The sequence below is a fragment of the Oryzias melastigma genome, linkage group LG18 (genome assembly GCF_002922805.2).
Source record: "Oryzias melastigma strain HK-1 linkage group LG18, ASM292280v2, whole genome shotgun sequence".
Lineage (NCBI taxonomy): Eukaryota > Metazoa > Chordata > Actinopteri > Beloniformes > Adrianichthyidae > Oryzias > Oryzias melastigma.
The window spans coordinates 10507667-10523999 of NC_050529.1; the positions used below are offsets into that span (position 1 = coordinate 10507667).

General features: G+C 39.5%; 1 protein-coding gene across 2 annotated transcripts; it reads left to right on the plus strand.

Moving 5' to 3' along the window:
• The first annotated feature begins 591 nt into the window (after positions 1 to 591).
• Positions 592 to 15276, plus strand: sec24d (SEC24 homolog D, COPII coat complex component). 2 transcript variants are annotated; one of them, XM_024288247.2, is made up of 23 exons: positions 592 to 726; positions 2342 to 2543; positions 2817 to 2922; positions 3970 to 4100; positions 4808 to 5173; positions 5345 to 5457; positions 5544 to 5655; positions 5996 to 6123; positions 6784 to 6922; positions 7136 to 7251; positions 8312 to 8436; positions 9849 to 10040; positions 10288 to 10381; positions 10568 to 10684; positions 10764 to 10934; positions 11019 to 11115; positions 11187 to 11332; positions 11409 to 11547; positions 11617 to 11735; positions 11818 to 11997; positions 12243 to 12434; positions 12655 to 12744; positions 13948 to 14088. In XM_024288247.2, exons 2-23 carry the CDS (start codon positions 2393 to 2395, stop codon positions 14086 to 14088), a joined length of 3165 nt encoding a protein of 1054 aa, XP_024144015.1. In that variant the 5' UTR covers positions 592 to 726; positions 2342 to 2392. The 2 variants fall into 2 exon arrangements, with proteins under 2 accessions (XP_024144015.1, XP_036072555.1); XM_036216662.1 differs by lacking the exon at positions 592 to 726 and having other exon boundaries at positions 2393 to 2543; positions 13948 to 15276.
• The last annotated feature ends 1057 nt before the right edge of the window (positions 15277 to 16333 follow it).

The window sequence follows — 16333 nt, forward strand, 5'->3', positions numbered from 1 at the left end:
ATAAGGCATCGACTACAGTTCATTTAATGCTCTTTTTAAATATTACATTTTTTAAAAGAGTAATTTCAAGACTTTTTGCTTCACTTTTTCTTTGCAACTCAGTTTTTTTTAATAAAACTTAATTAGAAAACTATAATTATTTAGCAAAAACCCCCAATTTAAATCAAATGAAGATATTTTCATCATGTTGGGAAATAATAGTTGATTTTCAGCTGCTTATTAGTGATTCTGCAAAGAGTAAAAACACTTTTATCAAGTCATAAGGCACCATTCAGCTCCACAGCCTGCTGCTGCTGACGTGTGTATGGGTACTCCCCGTTTCACGCATGCGTAAAGCCAACTCGTAAAGCTGGAAGTAAATAAAACATTTTCAGCTTTTCAGCGTAAAGCAAAGTCTCATTCCTGACTAAGAATTGTTTAGTTTTCAGCGCTAAATACAGTATAATAGAAACGCTACGTATAACATATAATATAAAATTTCAGTATAAACTTCATATTACTTCTCAGGCTTTGCTTTTGTCGTGAAACAGCGTATATTTTGAATTGAAATGTTTTACTTTGAAATGCCGTACCGGAAACAGAATTTTTCCCTTCAGGAAGTTGACTGCTGTGATTTTCATCCGTCACACCTCCTACTGAGGGACACCGGTGATACGGAGGAGTTTGACGTGGCACTCTGCTTCCACTGAGGGCAACAGCCGCCAGAGGACTCCGCTGACTGTTCAGGTGAGACTGGAACTATAAACGAAACGAGAAAATAACAAAAATGAGCCATTTTCGTCGAACTATTTGACGCCCGGCTTTTATATGTTTTATGACAAAGCAAAACTTTGTAATAATTTCCGCATTGCTAGCAAGACGTTCTCATATGGCTACTACTGGTGTGGAGCAGCTTTTAAAAAGCTTCCATTTCAACGGTGCCATTAAATAAAATTTGAGAATTTTTTTCCTCGTTTTTATAAGATTTAATAAACTAAACATGGCTGTGTTACCGCTTTTTTGAACTTTGTGAAATGACCATCATAACGGTTCTTGACGTGGCATTTATCGGAAGTTGAATTAACCTCTGGAGCTCGGCATCCACCTCATGTCTACACGTGTGGACCCTTTCTCTGTGTTTAAGCGATACTTTATTGGAATACATCGATTTTTGACTGTAATTTGACATTTCCCCCCCTTATTTGTTCTTATTTATTCCAGCTGGGATTGTTCTAAATGGAATAAATTGCTAGAGTTTCAATAGTGGTTCTGTTTTTGTGCTGTTTTATAAATAATCAGTCAACGATAGGTTGCTTTATCTCAATAAACAATGCTAAAGGTCTGTGTTGTAACACTGTGGTGATTGCATGAGGTCAAATATCACTGCTGCTTGTAAACATGTGAGTCAAAGGAAATGTGAATTTGATTTTAAATTTTTATCAGTAGCAACTTTTATAGTTGTGTTGTTTATAAATAAAGTAGTTTACTATGAGCAACATGTTTTTTCTGGTGTTGCAACAATTAAGATTCCTACTTTTTAGAGCTCCACTCCAATGAAAATTGTCTTTCTATGAGTTCTTCTGGTATATTAAAAAGAATTATAAACAAAATTAAGCTTAAAGTTCTATTTCTGAGTATTTCTTTATTCAAATTATTGTGAATCAGGAACCAATGGAAAAAAGAAATGCAGTTTGGACAAAGAGGTTGTATTTGTGATGTAGAAAATACAGTGGGCGGGGCCTAAAGCTCCCTGCTCCACTCCATTGCATGCTGCATTCCCACGGGGGCGTCGAGTTTTAAAGCTCAGATGCAACATCATCCATGTTTTTCATGATGTGGCAACGAGTGAAATCCAGAAAAACTAACTAATTAAGTAAGCTAGCAGTAGAACGAGTAAGCAAATGAATGATGGTAAGTGGGGTCGGGCTTACTCCGTGTGTCCTGCCCATAATTTAAGAGAGAATTTCTTATAAGCTTCTATCGGCCAGTGCCTAGAAAAAGAAAAAAAAATTTTTTTTTTTGGGCTAAAAATGTCATAATCATGATTAAATAAAACCACTAGGATCGCTTAAATAGTTTTAAAATTTAAGAATAATATTCAAAATTATCTGAATCTACCATTTGAAATGCTTTAAATCAAAGTTTTCAGAGCGTTTTAAAGAAAAATGAACGTGTCACTCTTGACCTGACTGTATTACTCATGATTCATCTTTTAATTATTGTTATACTGTTTTACTATTTTGTTTTGACTGTTCATGTTTTCTTCTGATGATGCATTTTTTTCCCTCGTCTCTCTTGAAAAAGTGATCTCATCTCAATAGGAGAAATAAATTTAAATGCAATTTTACGTTTTTCTCCCCAGATTGTCAAACGTCGTCTGTCTTGGCATGAGAAGATAACCCTCACTACCAAAATGAGCCAACAGGGTTATGTAGCTGCACCCCCGTACTCCCAGGCCCCGCCGGGAATGGGGGGCTACCAGGTTGGATACGGACCTGGTCCTGCACAACCCCTGTATGGACACCATGGAGGAGCCCCCCACCCCTTCAGCCCTCCAGCAGCAGGTACCATCCTTTTCTTTTAGTTTATAATCCACCTTAAAAGTTCAAGCTAAAGTGAAAATGATAATGTTTTGTGTGTTTACGTCTCAAGAATCACTTTCTTAGGAACATTTCAAGCTAAAGAATGTTTTGTATGATTGAAATGTAAATACAAATAGCTCAAAAAATCTATTATATGAAATTATGAAACTAAAAATCTGCAGGTAGATGAAACCCGTTGGTTTAATTTAAGTTATTGCTTTGATTTGTGGATTTATGTTAACAATGTCCTGACAGGAGGTGTGATGAAGTCTCCAGTTTCCACGGCTGCAGGAATGATGCCGCCTCCAGCGTCCAGTCAGTACAACCCCAACTATCAGCAGAACGGTTCTCATCAACAAAGGTGAAGGTCTTCATCCAGCTGAGGTTTACTGAACGCCTCTGACTTTGGATTATCAGGTGTTCTCTTAGCATTAAAGCAGAACAGTATCCTTAAGAAGCTTTAGAGTTGTTCAAAAACATTTTTTTACTTCAATTAATCATTTAAAAAAAACAACAAAAAAATGTGTTAAAATGTATTTGGCATATATGTTAAAAGAAAAGTAGTGCAACCCAGTTTTTATTCTGCTCAATAGTACAATACTGTCTTTTTCTAAATTTTAATGTGGATAATGTACTGTTTAATAAAAGCCAAAATTTGACACTTTGAGGATTTATTTTGATAAAAAATGTGAGAAAACTAAGAAAATAAAACGATATCAACATAAAATTTATTGATATGTTTTTTCCTTAAGCATCAAATGTGAAACGAAAGGAGATAAAAACTAAATAAATTAGGATGAGCTTAGAAAATGAAAAACCAGATTGTAAAATAAAAAAAAATGCTAATAAAAAAATGAAAACTGTTTTAAACTGTAAATTACATATTTCTGAAGGAAATATTGGGAAAAAATGCATAAATATTTCTTTTAAAAACTGAAAGAAATGTTTTAAGAATGTGACATTTAAAACATGAACAAAAAACCCAAGAGACCCTAAAACTATTACTAAATTAAAAAAAAAAACATTTTTTTTAAACTTTTTTTCACTTTCAGCCCTCATCTTACAGCTTCAGTTTAGATTTAGCCCATTAGCTGCTGTTATTTGTATTTTTTGTAATTATTTTTTAATTTTTCTTTTAAGTTTAAAACATATTCTTTTCAATTTTACATTCCCTATTTTTAATTTTTGCCTTTTTTTGTATCTATTTTAAGTTGATCCCGATTTGCAGTAAAATAATACAAGTTAGTTAATGTTAAAGATTTTCAAGGCTGCTTGTTTGTGATCTCGTGACTTTTTACTGTTTGATACTCATTGATATTTTGTTATATTTTTGCTCATTTTGTTTCCTTTTTTTCCCCTTTACTTTTATTATTTTATTTCACGTACTAAATGTCATTGTTAACTTCAGGTACCCCGCTCCACCTGCTGCTTCTCACGGTCAGCCTCCACATTCCCTGCCGTCCAGCATGACTTCACAGGGCCCTCCCCCTACACAACAACTGACCAATCAGATGAGTGCTATGACTTTAGGTGGCTATGGTAAGAATGCTAAAAATGTACCTCATGTTTTCGACAAAGCATTTTGTTCACGAACTTGATACAAAACATAAAGAATGTTGTTTTATGTGAAAACGAACCTTAACGAAATTTTTCATGTACGCCGCTAGATTACATCTACAACCACAATGGAAGTTTCCTTGACCTTTGACCTTGGAAAAAAGGTCGCCATCTCGAATTTTCCACATAAAAAAATTCAGCTTTGAAATCAACTTTTCCTAAAGATTTCAATCCTCATAACTCCTAAAGTGTCATTTGAAAGAAAATTGAGGAAAACATTTTGTTCTTGTAAATTTTTACCAGTGTTCTTGTAGCGAGCTCGCAAAAGTGGCGTTCCCTTGTTTCTCACACATTTTTACCGGAATACGGTGAACATTTATTTAAATTAATTGTTGGCTCAATCTGAACGAAACAACATACAATATGAACACTCAAAACAAAAAACCTCCGTTGCCAAGGAAATCTAAAAGTTTACTTTTGCCAAATAATCTAAAAATTACATAGATCTGTTCGTCCCCCTCAGGTGATCAAAAAACAAAATGGTTGCTATGGAAATAACCCAACAGAAAAACTGTCATTTGGATTAAAGTGTTTAAATTTGTCCCTATCAGCTGCTCCGCCAGTAAGGGGGGAAGCGGGGGTGGGTAGCGCCTCTCGGAGCTAAAATTTATAATTAATTTTCATTCCAGGACAAAACCACATGCAGCATCCACCAACAAGCCCCGTCGGCCAGCAGTCTTTCCAGCCCCCTCCTCCTGCAGTTGGTCAGCCGCAGATGCACTTAGGCCCACAGGTGCAGCACGCGCCTCCCCAAATGTCCCCGACACAGTCGCCCCCAACAAACATGTCAATGGCTGGTCAGCCGATGCCAGGCCCACCAATGGGAGGACCGCCCATGGGGGGTCAGTCGATGGGGAGTCCAGTGGGTGGTGGACCACCGATGGGAGGAGGCATGAGCGGCCCGTTTCCTGGGCCGCCACCACCAGCAGGTCCTGGAGGTTTCCAGCATCTCGGTCCTGGACAAGCCGGTCCACCGGGATATCCACAACAAGGAGGTCAGATTTGACTAAACCAGGAGACGCGTTTGCCAAACTTTGACCCAGATCAAAGCACAAACATTCCTGACTTCTTTATCGACGTGTTTGTCACAGTCCTCAAAACCAGAGATGATCATGTGGAACAAACATTGTTTTTGTTTCTTCACTCGTCACGTCTTGCATTTCCAGGTCAGTTTGGAGGAATGATGGCCGGACCGCAGACGGGCATGCAGGGGGGCTTTCCCGGGCCAATGGCAGGCCCACCTCAGAAGAAACTGGACCCCGATGCAATCCCAAGCACAGTGAGACCATCGTCGGATGTTACCAAAAACTAGTGTTTTTGCTTGATTATAATAAAGATTCAAGTGTTTGCATTTGTGTGTTTTAGACTCAAGTGATTGAAGATGACAAAGTAAAAAGGGGGGGGCAGGTTTACTGCACGAATATCCGCGGTCAAGTCCCGCCTTTCGTCACCACAGACTTCACGGTTCAGGATCAAGGTAAATCCCATGACGAGAACTTTCCTTGTCTCGGATCATTTAGAAAGAAATGATCCTGTTTCAAGCTTTCACCCTGAGAATTTGGCATTGACTATTTTTTTTCTGAATAGTTTTTATTGGATCTTTTTTCAAATCTGGGACATTTTGATTGCATGACCTTTGCTGACCTTTAATTAAACCTGTATTACAGTTCCAGTTTCAACATAAAAAAATTTGTTTTTTTTTACTGACGCTTTAATTCTTTTGAAATATTATTTTTCTTACATTGGGATCTAAGATAAGGACTGCCTGATTACAAAGTGCTGTCTTTTATTTTCCACTTCCATGTCTTCTGTACCAGGAAATGCCAGTCCCAGGTTCATGCGCTGCACCACCTACACCCTGCCCTGCACCGCTGAACTGGCCAAGCAGTGCCAAGTACCTCTAGCTGCCATTGTCAAGCCTTTGGCCAACCTGCCAAAAAACGAGGTGGGTGTCACAATCCCTCATCCCCAAAAATTAAAAAAGACCTTTGAATCTTTCAGCTTCTGTTTAGAGTTGCTACCTTTGATGAAACTCTTATTTATCTTCATCCAAATGACTAAAAATCATCCATCCATTCATTTTCTGTTAGGGTCATGGGGCTGCTGGAGCCTATCCCAACTACTGTGATCTCAAAAGAGCTGCTAAAATCTACTTTTAACACTTTTTAAAAAATACATTTCACATTCTTCAGTTTTACACATTACAGGCCCGTCTGTCCGTTGAGAGAATGCTTTATGGACGTGAATTTGTCCGATGAATGACCTGCGTTTTGATCTTGTGTGGTCTTCTCCCTGCAGTCACACACGCACCGCATGGCCTTTTTAGGAAATGTTCACTCATCTGGCTTTTAGACTAATTAGCTAATGTCAAAAATGTTGGAGGGAAAAGAAGAGGTTTACAGTAAACCTAAGAGGAGCGCGGAGGAGGCGAGTTTGGGGGTTTCAAAAGCCCACTCTGTGAAGCACAAATGTCTTTTTTTTAAATAGACTTGTAATCTGCTTTTGTAAACATCTCTAAGATATGAGAAAATCATCATCTAAGAATGAAGATACTTTCCTCCTCGAGTGATTACTTACATGTAGTGTGTCCTGACTGTTCCCGCAGACTCCTCTGTATGCAGTGAACCACGGGGAGACCGGTCCGATCCGCTGCAATCGATGCAAGGCCTACATGTGTCCCTACATGCAGTTCATCGACGGTGGTCGCCGCTACCAGTGCACCTTCTGCAACTGTGTCAATGAAGGTATGATGCAGAAGAATGACAAGAAATGAGAGTAATAGTTGTTGATGAGCACAAATGCATGATGTGGTGACCTCTTTATCTGCCAAAAAATATGAAAACATTCTATGTAAAGAAGAATAAACTTGTTGCTACAACATATAGAAACATCAAAATGAACAATATTAACTTGTCCCTCTGTGTCTTGATAAACAGCTTTTTGTTGTTTTTTTTCAGTGCCGGTCTTCTACTTCCAGCATCTGGACCACATGGGCCGGAGGGTGGACTTCTACGAGAGACCGGAACTGTCTCTAGGATCCTATGAGTTTGTAGCCACTTTGGATTATTGCAAGGTACACATCGAGTACCTGAGAATACCATTTCAACTTTTTTAATGACCTTTTCAAACTGTTTTCTGTGCGATTTAGCTTTTAACTCTTGACTGTATAAGAAAATTGGACCAGTTAAGTGTTATATCACCCATAGAAAATGACTTACATCTTATTAAAGTGCTCTACTAAGTATTGGTAATCGCGTCTCCACATCTGGGTTCATGAGATCATTCATGTCCCGAATTAGTCCAAGAAAAAAAAAAATAGAAAAAAGAATAATATCTCTATGAAAATAAGAGAAATATTGTCAAGTTCAGGAATAGAATGATCAGATTCTCCTCCATGTTTCTTTTGAACGGCATTTCTTCTTCTTCTTGCTGTCACTAGCAAATACTGTTACACACACCTATGGTGCCCTCTAGTGGTTTTCGGAGGGAAACAACTACTGAAGAGCTACCACTTAGTGGAAAATACCAAATATATGAGCCAATATTTATTTTCTAAAAATCACGTATGTTGCTCCTGAGTATAACTATGCAAAACAAAATGCATCTGATACTCAGAAAAATACTGTACTTTTATTGAGGTCAATTTATATCTAACAGAGAAAATGTCATTACATTAAAATTAGAATAAACATTAATAAGAATGCTTATTCTGACAAATTTTACTGAATGTTTATTTCTCTGTTTGGAAGAAGGGGGGTTCACTCAGTCCAGTTCTCATATACAGTCCGTGTCTTTAACAAAGCTGCACTGAAAAGCTAAACAGACAGAAAAAAAGTTACAAGTTGCTGGAAAAGTTGTCCTTCGATTGACTCGTTTTTTTTCTTTTTCCGTTTATAAAAGTGTTAAAAAGAATATCTGAAGATAACAAACACAAAAATCTTCCAACCGTGTCATGAAACACGATGTTCAAACGCTATAGTTACTAATAGGACAGTTTGCTTGTTCTGCTGCTTTACCCATGATTCCTATCTGATAGTCACACCCAGTTTGTTTGTTTCTATTAAAATCAAGATGATAACACAAACAAATCTGAATCTCATCTATTTTATCTGCTGTCTTTCCCCCCGTCACAGAACAACAAACCTCCCAATCCTCCTGCCTTCATCTTCATGATCGATGTGTCCTATAACAACATTAAGAGCGGCCTTGTCAGGCTGATATGCGATGAGCTGAAAACTCTGCTGGAGAATCTGCCCAGGTACGACGGTTGATAAAGTCAGGATTGTCTTTGCTTTAATGTGGGATGAATTCTTTCACTAAAGAAGCTAGACTCCCATTGTAAGTCGATCCAGATGTGGACTAAATCTTGTAATCAACATATATTAATTATTGTGTCTGGTTAAGATTCAGTAGAAATATATCTGTTTTTTTTCATAGCTGCTAGTGTCTCATGCTCAGTGTGTGGATGGAAGAGAACTGCCATTAAATTCTCCTTGAAGAGAATTAAAGTAACTATCGGTCTCATTAATCGTCCCTTGCGTGTCTGAATGATTTAAAAAGGGAGTCGTAGAAACTGTAAGGAGCTGTGTCTGAAGAAGCTTCCCGGAGGAGGACGGGTTCAGAGCAGCTATCAGTGAAACTGTAATAAACCGAGTGTTCTGGCAAATGTCACGGCGTCCTGCCAATGCTTCTCTACAGCTGGAGATAGACTGATAAGGAGGAATTAGTCTGCTTTAAAACCAAGATGAGAAACAAAGCTTCTGCACGATTGTGAGGGTAAGCAGAAATGCTTGAACTGAGGGAATTTTGATTGAGTTTTTCCTTAAACATTGAAACCAAATCAAAAGACTAAAACTGTGAGCGGTGTATGCGCACTGCCCTCCCCCCGCCCTGGCTGAGCAGCTGCTACAAGCCCCTCCCCCTACTCTCCTGGTTAGCCCTGCATGTGACAAATTCATAAGAAAAGTTCTTTTTTTTTTGAAATGGTGGCTTTGTGTATGGTTTTATCTCCATAGCAACCATTTTATTTTTTGGTCACCTGGGGTTGATGAACAAGTCTACATCATTTTTAGAAGAATCTAGAAAAGTAAACTTTTGGATTTCCTTAGCAACGGAGGTTTTTTCTTAACTACACCCACATTCTTAATACGTTTATATCAATCGACTTATCGTTTTGTTCAGCTTGAGCCTACGATTCAATTTTTTACAGAATTTTGATTTAAAAAAAAAAAAATCAACTTTTGCTAGCTCGCCATGCTAACACCACTATAAACGTCCAAAATCAGGATTTTTTGTTTGGAGGGAATAGATTGAAATCTCTAGGAGGAGTTTAAATTAGTAGCTGGTGGAAAATTCAAGATGGTAGCCTCTTAAGGTCAAAGGTCAACGAAAGTTCGGCTATGGTTGTAAAACCTAACCTGGTGGGATATAGCTATATCTATATTTCTCGTTCAGTTTAGCTAATTGTATTTACCAAATAGTTGGGTTTTTGTTGGAGAGCCACTATAAACAGCACCGGCACCCCCATCCCCCACACCGCCGGGTCAATGACCGTTTCCGGCTGGAGTCCATCTTCATACCTGACGTCTGAATGACCCTCGATCCAAACAGCTGTTGCAGATAAAGCCTCACTCCACGAGTCTGAAGTGTTTCCTCCGGTCGTCTCTGCAGGGAGGAGGGAGCAGACATCTCCTCTGTGAAAGTGGGCTTCGTCACCTACAACAAGGTCCTCCACTTCTACAACGTGAAGAGCGCTTTGGCCCAGCCGCAGATGATGGTGGTGTCAGACACCACGGAGATGTTCGTGCCTCTGCTCGACGGCTTCCTCGTGAACTACCAGGACTCCAAAGCGGTTATCTGCAAGTACGGTTCCCCCCTTTGTCAACCAGTAGACTCTGAATCCGTTGTGTTCTGATGAAGAAAACTTGGATGATTTCTAAGAAATACGTTTAACTTTTTTTGTTTTTCAAAAGAAAAATAGTTCAAATGCAATGCATTGTGGTTAATGATCGTTTTTGTAGATTCATACACCCCAAAAAATGGCGATATAGTTCACTAACATGGAGTAGTGAGCTTCTCATGTGTGGCTAACTCGCCGTTTTCCCATCAGCCTCCTGGATCAGATCCCCGCCATGTTTGCAGACACCACAGAGAGCGAGACGGTCTTCGCTCCCGTCATCCAGGCCGGCGTGGAAGCATTTAAGGTCAGCCGAAACGTACATTTTTGTCACTTTTGATCTATCCATAAATTATGTTGTTGTGTGTGGGGAATGGTCCAGGCTTTACTCCACTTTTGCTCTTAAGTCACTGGGATAGGCTCCAGCAACATAGATTTATCATCTTATAGGTGTTTAGTTAACAGAGATTCTTTAAACTTTTACCTCTGGCAGGCGGCAGAATGCAGCGGAAAGCTCTTCATCTTCCAGTCGTCCATGCCGACGGCCGAAGCTCCCGGCAAACTGAAGAACAGAGACGACAAAAAGCTGGTCAATACCGACAAAGAGAAGGTTGTTCAGAGTGGATGTCGGAGTTTTTATTTAGAATTTTTAGAGAAAACCTCACGTTTGTTTGTTTCGGTCTCTCCAGACGCTGTTCCAGCCTCAGAAGGGTGTGTACGAGCAGCTGTCCAAGGACTGCGTGGCGCAGGGCTGCTGTGTTGACCTCTTCCTGTTCCCCAACCAGTACCTGGACATGGCCACCATGGCCGATGTGCCCTCACATACTGGTGGTTCTGTCTACAAGTACAACAACTTCCAGGTATTCTTTTAGAGAGATCAACCCAAACAGGAAAAGACATTTCTAGTCTGATAAAGCTGAACACTGACACCTTCTGGTTGACAGATGGAAACGGACGGGGAGCATTTCCTGACTGACCTGAGGAAGAGCGTACAGAAGCACATCGGGTTTGACGCCATCATGCGTGTTCGTACGAGCACAGGTATGTAAACGTACCAGGAACACCATCATGTGTTGCACGGACAGCTCTCAATTCTGTCCGTCTCCCTCCAGGGTTCAGAGCCACCGATTTCTTCGGCGCCATCCACATGAACAACACCACCGACGTGGAGATGGCCGCCGTGGACTGCGACAAAGCCGTGACGGTGGAGTTCAAGCACGACGACGCTCTCAGCGAGGAGAGCGGCGCCCTCATCCAGGTGCGTGCCCCTTTTCCAACGCGGTTCTTAAGCGGTTTCTTTTTGTGAGAACGTCCGTTTGAACTCCATTTCCCAGTGTGCCTTGCTGTACACCAACATCAGCGGGCAGCGGCGCCTCCGCATCCACAACCTGAGCTTGAACTGCAGCTCCCAGCTGTCAGAGCTGTACAAGAGCTGCGAGACGGACGCCCTCATCAACTTCTTCGCCAAATCTGGTGAGTTTTGAACTCACCGTCGCCGGCCAAATTAAACAGTCTTTATAAAAAGTCCTCTTTGTGTTTCAGCTTACCGTGCCATCCTGAACCAGCCTTTAAAGAACGTGAGGGAGATCCTGGTCAACCAAACCGCCCACATGCTGGCGTGCTACAGGAAGAACTGCGCCAGCCCGTCTGCTGCCAGCCAGGTCGGTCGCTGGTGGAGGAGCTCCGTTTGACTTAGCTGCTTCGCTGCTGAATCTCTTGAATTTGTATTTTGTCTGCTTGTAGTTGATCCTGCCTGATGCCATGAAAGTGTTCCCGGTTTACATGAACAGCCTGATGAAAACAGCTCCTCTAGTGGGCAGCACTGAGCTCCCCACGGACGACAGGGCCCACCAGAGGCTGGCGGTCATGGCCATGGGGGTGGAGGACACGCAGCTGCTGCTGTACCCGCGACTCGTCCCACTGGTGACCAGCTTCTCCTGCACTTACGTCATATATTTATATATATAGTCCAAATCCAAACATGTTGTTTTCTAGGACGTAGTTTCTGCAGCCCCATCCCCTCTTCCTTTCACCCATAACTTAGTAGACTAAGAAATGCAATTTTGAGCTGAATTTTCTTAATATGCCACAAGAACATGTTAAGAACGCCATTTTTATCAGCACGGGTCTTCAAGAACTTCTATAAAAAAATGATTTTCTCTCCCCAGCACAACGTGGACGTCAACGGCGAGGTGGCGCCGGCTGCTGTGCGCTGCTCCGAGGAGCGTCTGACAGACTCTGGCTTGTTCCTGCTGGAGAACGGACACTCAATGTTCCTGTGGATCGGTCAGGCAGCCTCTCCAGACCTCATCCAGAGCATCTTCAACCTGCCCTCGCTCGCCCACTTCCAAGGACACATGGTCAGAGCTCCTTTCATCACGAGTTTCTGCTTGTGGAGATTTCTGATCACAGATTCAGCGTCTGAACGTGACATCATGTCAAAACGAATGAAGATTTTAGCAAATGTTACAGTGATAGAAACAAAACTTTAAAAAAGCTTTCAACAAGCGACCTACTTTAAGATGTCTTTGAGCAAAATTTGATTTTCAGCTCAAACTTTTCCCTGTTTTTGTTTTCCAGCCTGCACTTCCAGACTTGGACAATCCACTATCAAAGAAAGTCCGATCTATTATCACGGACCTTCAAAATAAAAGACCAAACGCGATGAAGGTAAGGCGTCTAGAGCTGACCTTTTTTAAGTCTCTGTCTCCCTCTAGTGGAGGCTATTGGGTTATTACATTTCTGTGGAACATTCCAAACAAACTCTTTCCAAAAAATCCTAAAATATAAACTTCCTATTGAGTTTTTTTGTGACAATTGACTGTTTTAAGAAAATTACTTTTATAAGTCATCACTAAAGTGATAAAATACATGGTTTATGGTAATGATGGAGGAAAAAAAGCAAAGGTGTTTGTGATCGATGTGTTTGCCTATCACATCGATTGTTTATAACGATGTAAAAATGACGCCGTCTCAGCATTAGTACAGTTTTCCTTTAAAATTTAACGTCTAGGTCTTAAAACTGTTATTAGTTTTGATGGTTTTGGGTTAAAACAAAAATGAAGAGTTATGACACAGTTATAATATATCTTGAAATAAACCAATAGAAAAATGTATGTAGTTTTGGGGAGATTTTTTCTTTGTTTTTTTATACCATCTTTGCTTTGTTTTTCATTTACATTTATATTTTTTATCTTTTCTATACACAAAAATAAGTTTGATCTGAGTTCTATTTTTTTTGTAGTAAAAACAGACCAAATTTACAATTTGGCATTAAGTTTTTTTCACAGTTTTAGGTTTATTTCAGATTAATTGTGTCATAGAATAAAAAGATGTGAGAAAAAAACAACTAAAAACTGGGCTTGTACAAAAGATGGATGAGGGCCTGTCATCAGTAACGCGTACTCAAGCGACCACTTCCATCTTAAAGTCGACAAATGTGTGGTTTGGGCTCTCGCCTTCCACGTTCAACTTTGACCAATCAGGGACTTGGATTCTGTTGGGAAGACCGTTGAAGAACGCTCCTCAAACGCCTGATGCGTCCGTAGCTTGAGGTTTAGCAACATAACAAGAAAATGTTTTTATTGGTTTGGAATGATTTTATGTCAGACATTACAAATACTTGAAATATTTTCATATTTTTCCGTTGCTTTGTGGAGTCATATTTTTTTTATACTATTAACCTAACTTCTGTTATTTTACAGTAACTCTGGAGTTTTTAGAGGGAAAGGAACTTTAATGATCAAAAAGGGGCATAAATACCTTTTTTCAATGGTCTAAAGAAGGAGTGAAAGTACATTTTTCCTCTTTTGTGTTCATTTTTTATTCAACAAACTAAACAATCGATGTTTCCCGTCTGTTCTCTTTGTTCAGCTGCAGATCGTGAGGCAGAAAGACAAGCCGGAGATGCTGTTCCGGCAGTTCCTGGTGGAGGACAAAGGCTTACACGGAGGCGCTTCCTACGTGGACTTCCTTTGTTACGTTCACAGAGAGATCCGGCAGCTCCTCACTTAAAGACGGCTCCGCTCCCCCGGCACCCCAACGGACCGCGCCAGGAGGTCCAGTTTGAACATTTAACACGACCCAACCAAAGCCACGCGCAGACAAAGTCTCAGACAAACAAATCCAGACTTTCCCGCTCTCAGTTAGTGTGACGGATGGACTGGAGCGACTTCAGCGCCTGAGGCTGACGGGGAGTTTGGCGCTCGGCCTTCTGGCGATAAAGCAATAAATACAGCATCTACTGTGTTTCAATCAGTCCGAGCTCTTCAATGTGAACAGTCCTGATAAGGCTGTGCATTATATAAAATACAAGTCATTTTAAAGTTTGAGTAAAGCCAACGTTTGCACGAAAAGACAAAAAATTAATAGAATTTGCTTAATTAGATGCAGAAAATGTACTTTTATTTTGAAAGGGACGTTGAAATGCAGCCCTGCAAACAGGAAGTAGATTTTATTAGTTACAGTACAAAAAAATATGTGCAGGAAAAGTTAATTTTTCTTATTTCTATTAGAATAAACTTCCTGTTTCGACCAACAAACTTTACTCAAACTTTAAAGGTTTTGCTCTTAAAATATTCCCATTATTGAAAGATCAAAGGTTTCTACATTTCAATGACTTTGCTGTGGGACTGAAGGGGAAATACAGTATCTTGAATATGAAAGATGAAATCTGTCCGTCTATTTCACAAGATCCAACGCCTTTAAAATTCTTTGACCATCCTCGCCGCGCTCAAAGCTTTTCCTTTACACTGCCGACACTTTACGACGAAGACAAAGGGATGGAGAAAGACCGCCATTTCTCCCCACATTTACAAAAGAATCCTTCATAACATGGCATTATCCGTTTGTTTTCCCTCTAAACCCCGTTTATTAAATATTGTGTAGAGATATTTATCTTCGGTCTGGACTGTACAGCTGCAGCACCAACCTATATCACTTATTGTTTATATGCATATAATCGGATCACCATTGTTTGTTGTTTTTGAACCACCTTTTCTCTCTGTGTGCAGAAATGTCTCAGGTGATTTCTAAATGTCATGTTTAAACACGGAGTGGAACTGGAAATGAATGGGTGTCGATGGGAGTAGTTGTGATGTGCAATGCAACATTTAAGTTCTAATCCTGAAAATGGAATCCGGCTCCTTTACTTTGTTTACAATTCATTTCCTGTTATGGACCAAATTAAAACAGTCAATCAGATTTTTGTAGTTTGTTTTGAGCATTTTGTCATGTTTTAACTCGACCACTAGAGAGTGCAAATTCACTATTTTTGGGAGCTCTGTAATTAAACTGCACTTATTTAATGACAGATTCCAAAGAAAATTGTATTTTTGTGATTATTTTTCTGATTATATGAAGAGAATTCAGCTTAAAATAGCATTTGTGAGTATTTTTTTTATTCAAATCGTTGTGAATTAGGAGCAACAGGAATAAATGTGGTTGTATTTGTGAAATAAGCTATTCCTGAATTCCCACCCTAATAGTCAACTTGTAAAAACTATTTAGTGCATAACTATAGAGTGACCCAGATTTAAAAGTATGATGTCACCGATTTCACTAAGCAAAAATCTAATCAATACGACCGATTAATTTATAACTCTCCACTGTGTTCTGGTGATGAAATAATGTTAAAAAATTACATTTTAACACTTTTTTGCAAAAACTTTTCAAACGCAATGCATTGTGGTCTATATTTGAAATCTGATATGCATCAATGCACACTGGTTTTTCACTTTAGGGAGATTGAAAAAAATCGATTAATCGATCCATTAAAGTAGAGATCAATCGAACCCATAATGCTCAAGTCTGCTAGCTTGATGCTAACGTATCATCCATAACGTTAATTGACCTAAATTATTAATTTAGTTTATAAACTCATAGGCATTAATTTTCTAAACTCTTTTAAGGAAATATCTATTAAAGTCATTTTTTGTCTACTGCAGTTTTTTTGCTCATACGTTCTTCTTCTTCTGGAATAAGGTGTAATGTTATATGATCGCCACCTAGTGGCCAAACGGAAACACCCTCCAGGAGAGGCAGAACAATTTATTTTATTTTTTTTAAAACTTGTCCAGTCCAACAGCTGAGTCAAATTTTTAATGAACTCCTTCTGCTCTGCAGAAAGTCCTAGAACACAAAACAAAAAACTGTATAATCATAAATAAAAGACCACTAGGAACTTTTTTACAATAGATAAATACATAATCAGAGTGGCACTTAAGTCAATTACTAGCATTGAAAATTATGCTGTACTTTA

What these genes read in the sequence shown, in the direction of transcription:
- sec24d (XM_024288247.2), top strand. Translation starts at nt 2,393, where the DNA reads ATGAGCCAACAGGGTTATGTAGCTGCACCCCCGTACTCCCAGGCCCCG. An exon ending in CAACTTCTTCGCCAAATCTG is followed by an intron (nt 11,548 to 11,616) that starts GTGAGTTTTGAA and finishes TTTGTGTTTCAG; the next exon opens with CTTACCGTGCCATCCTGAAC. An exon ending in GCCCGTCTGCTGCCAGCCAG is followed by an intron (nt 11,736 to 11,817) that starts GTCGGTCGCTGG and finishes GTCTGCTTGTAG; the next exon opens with TTGATCCTGCCTGATGCCAT.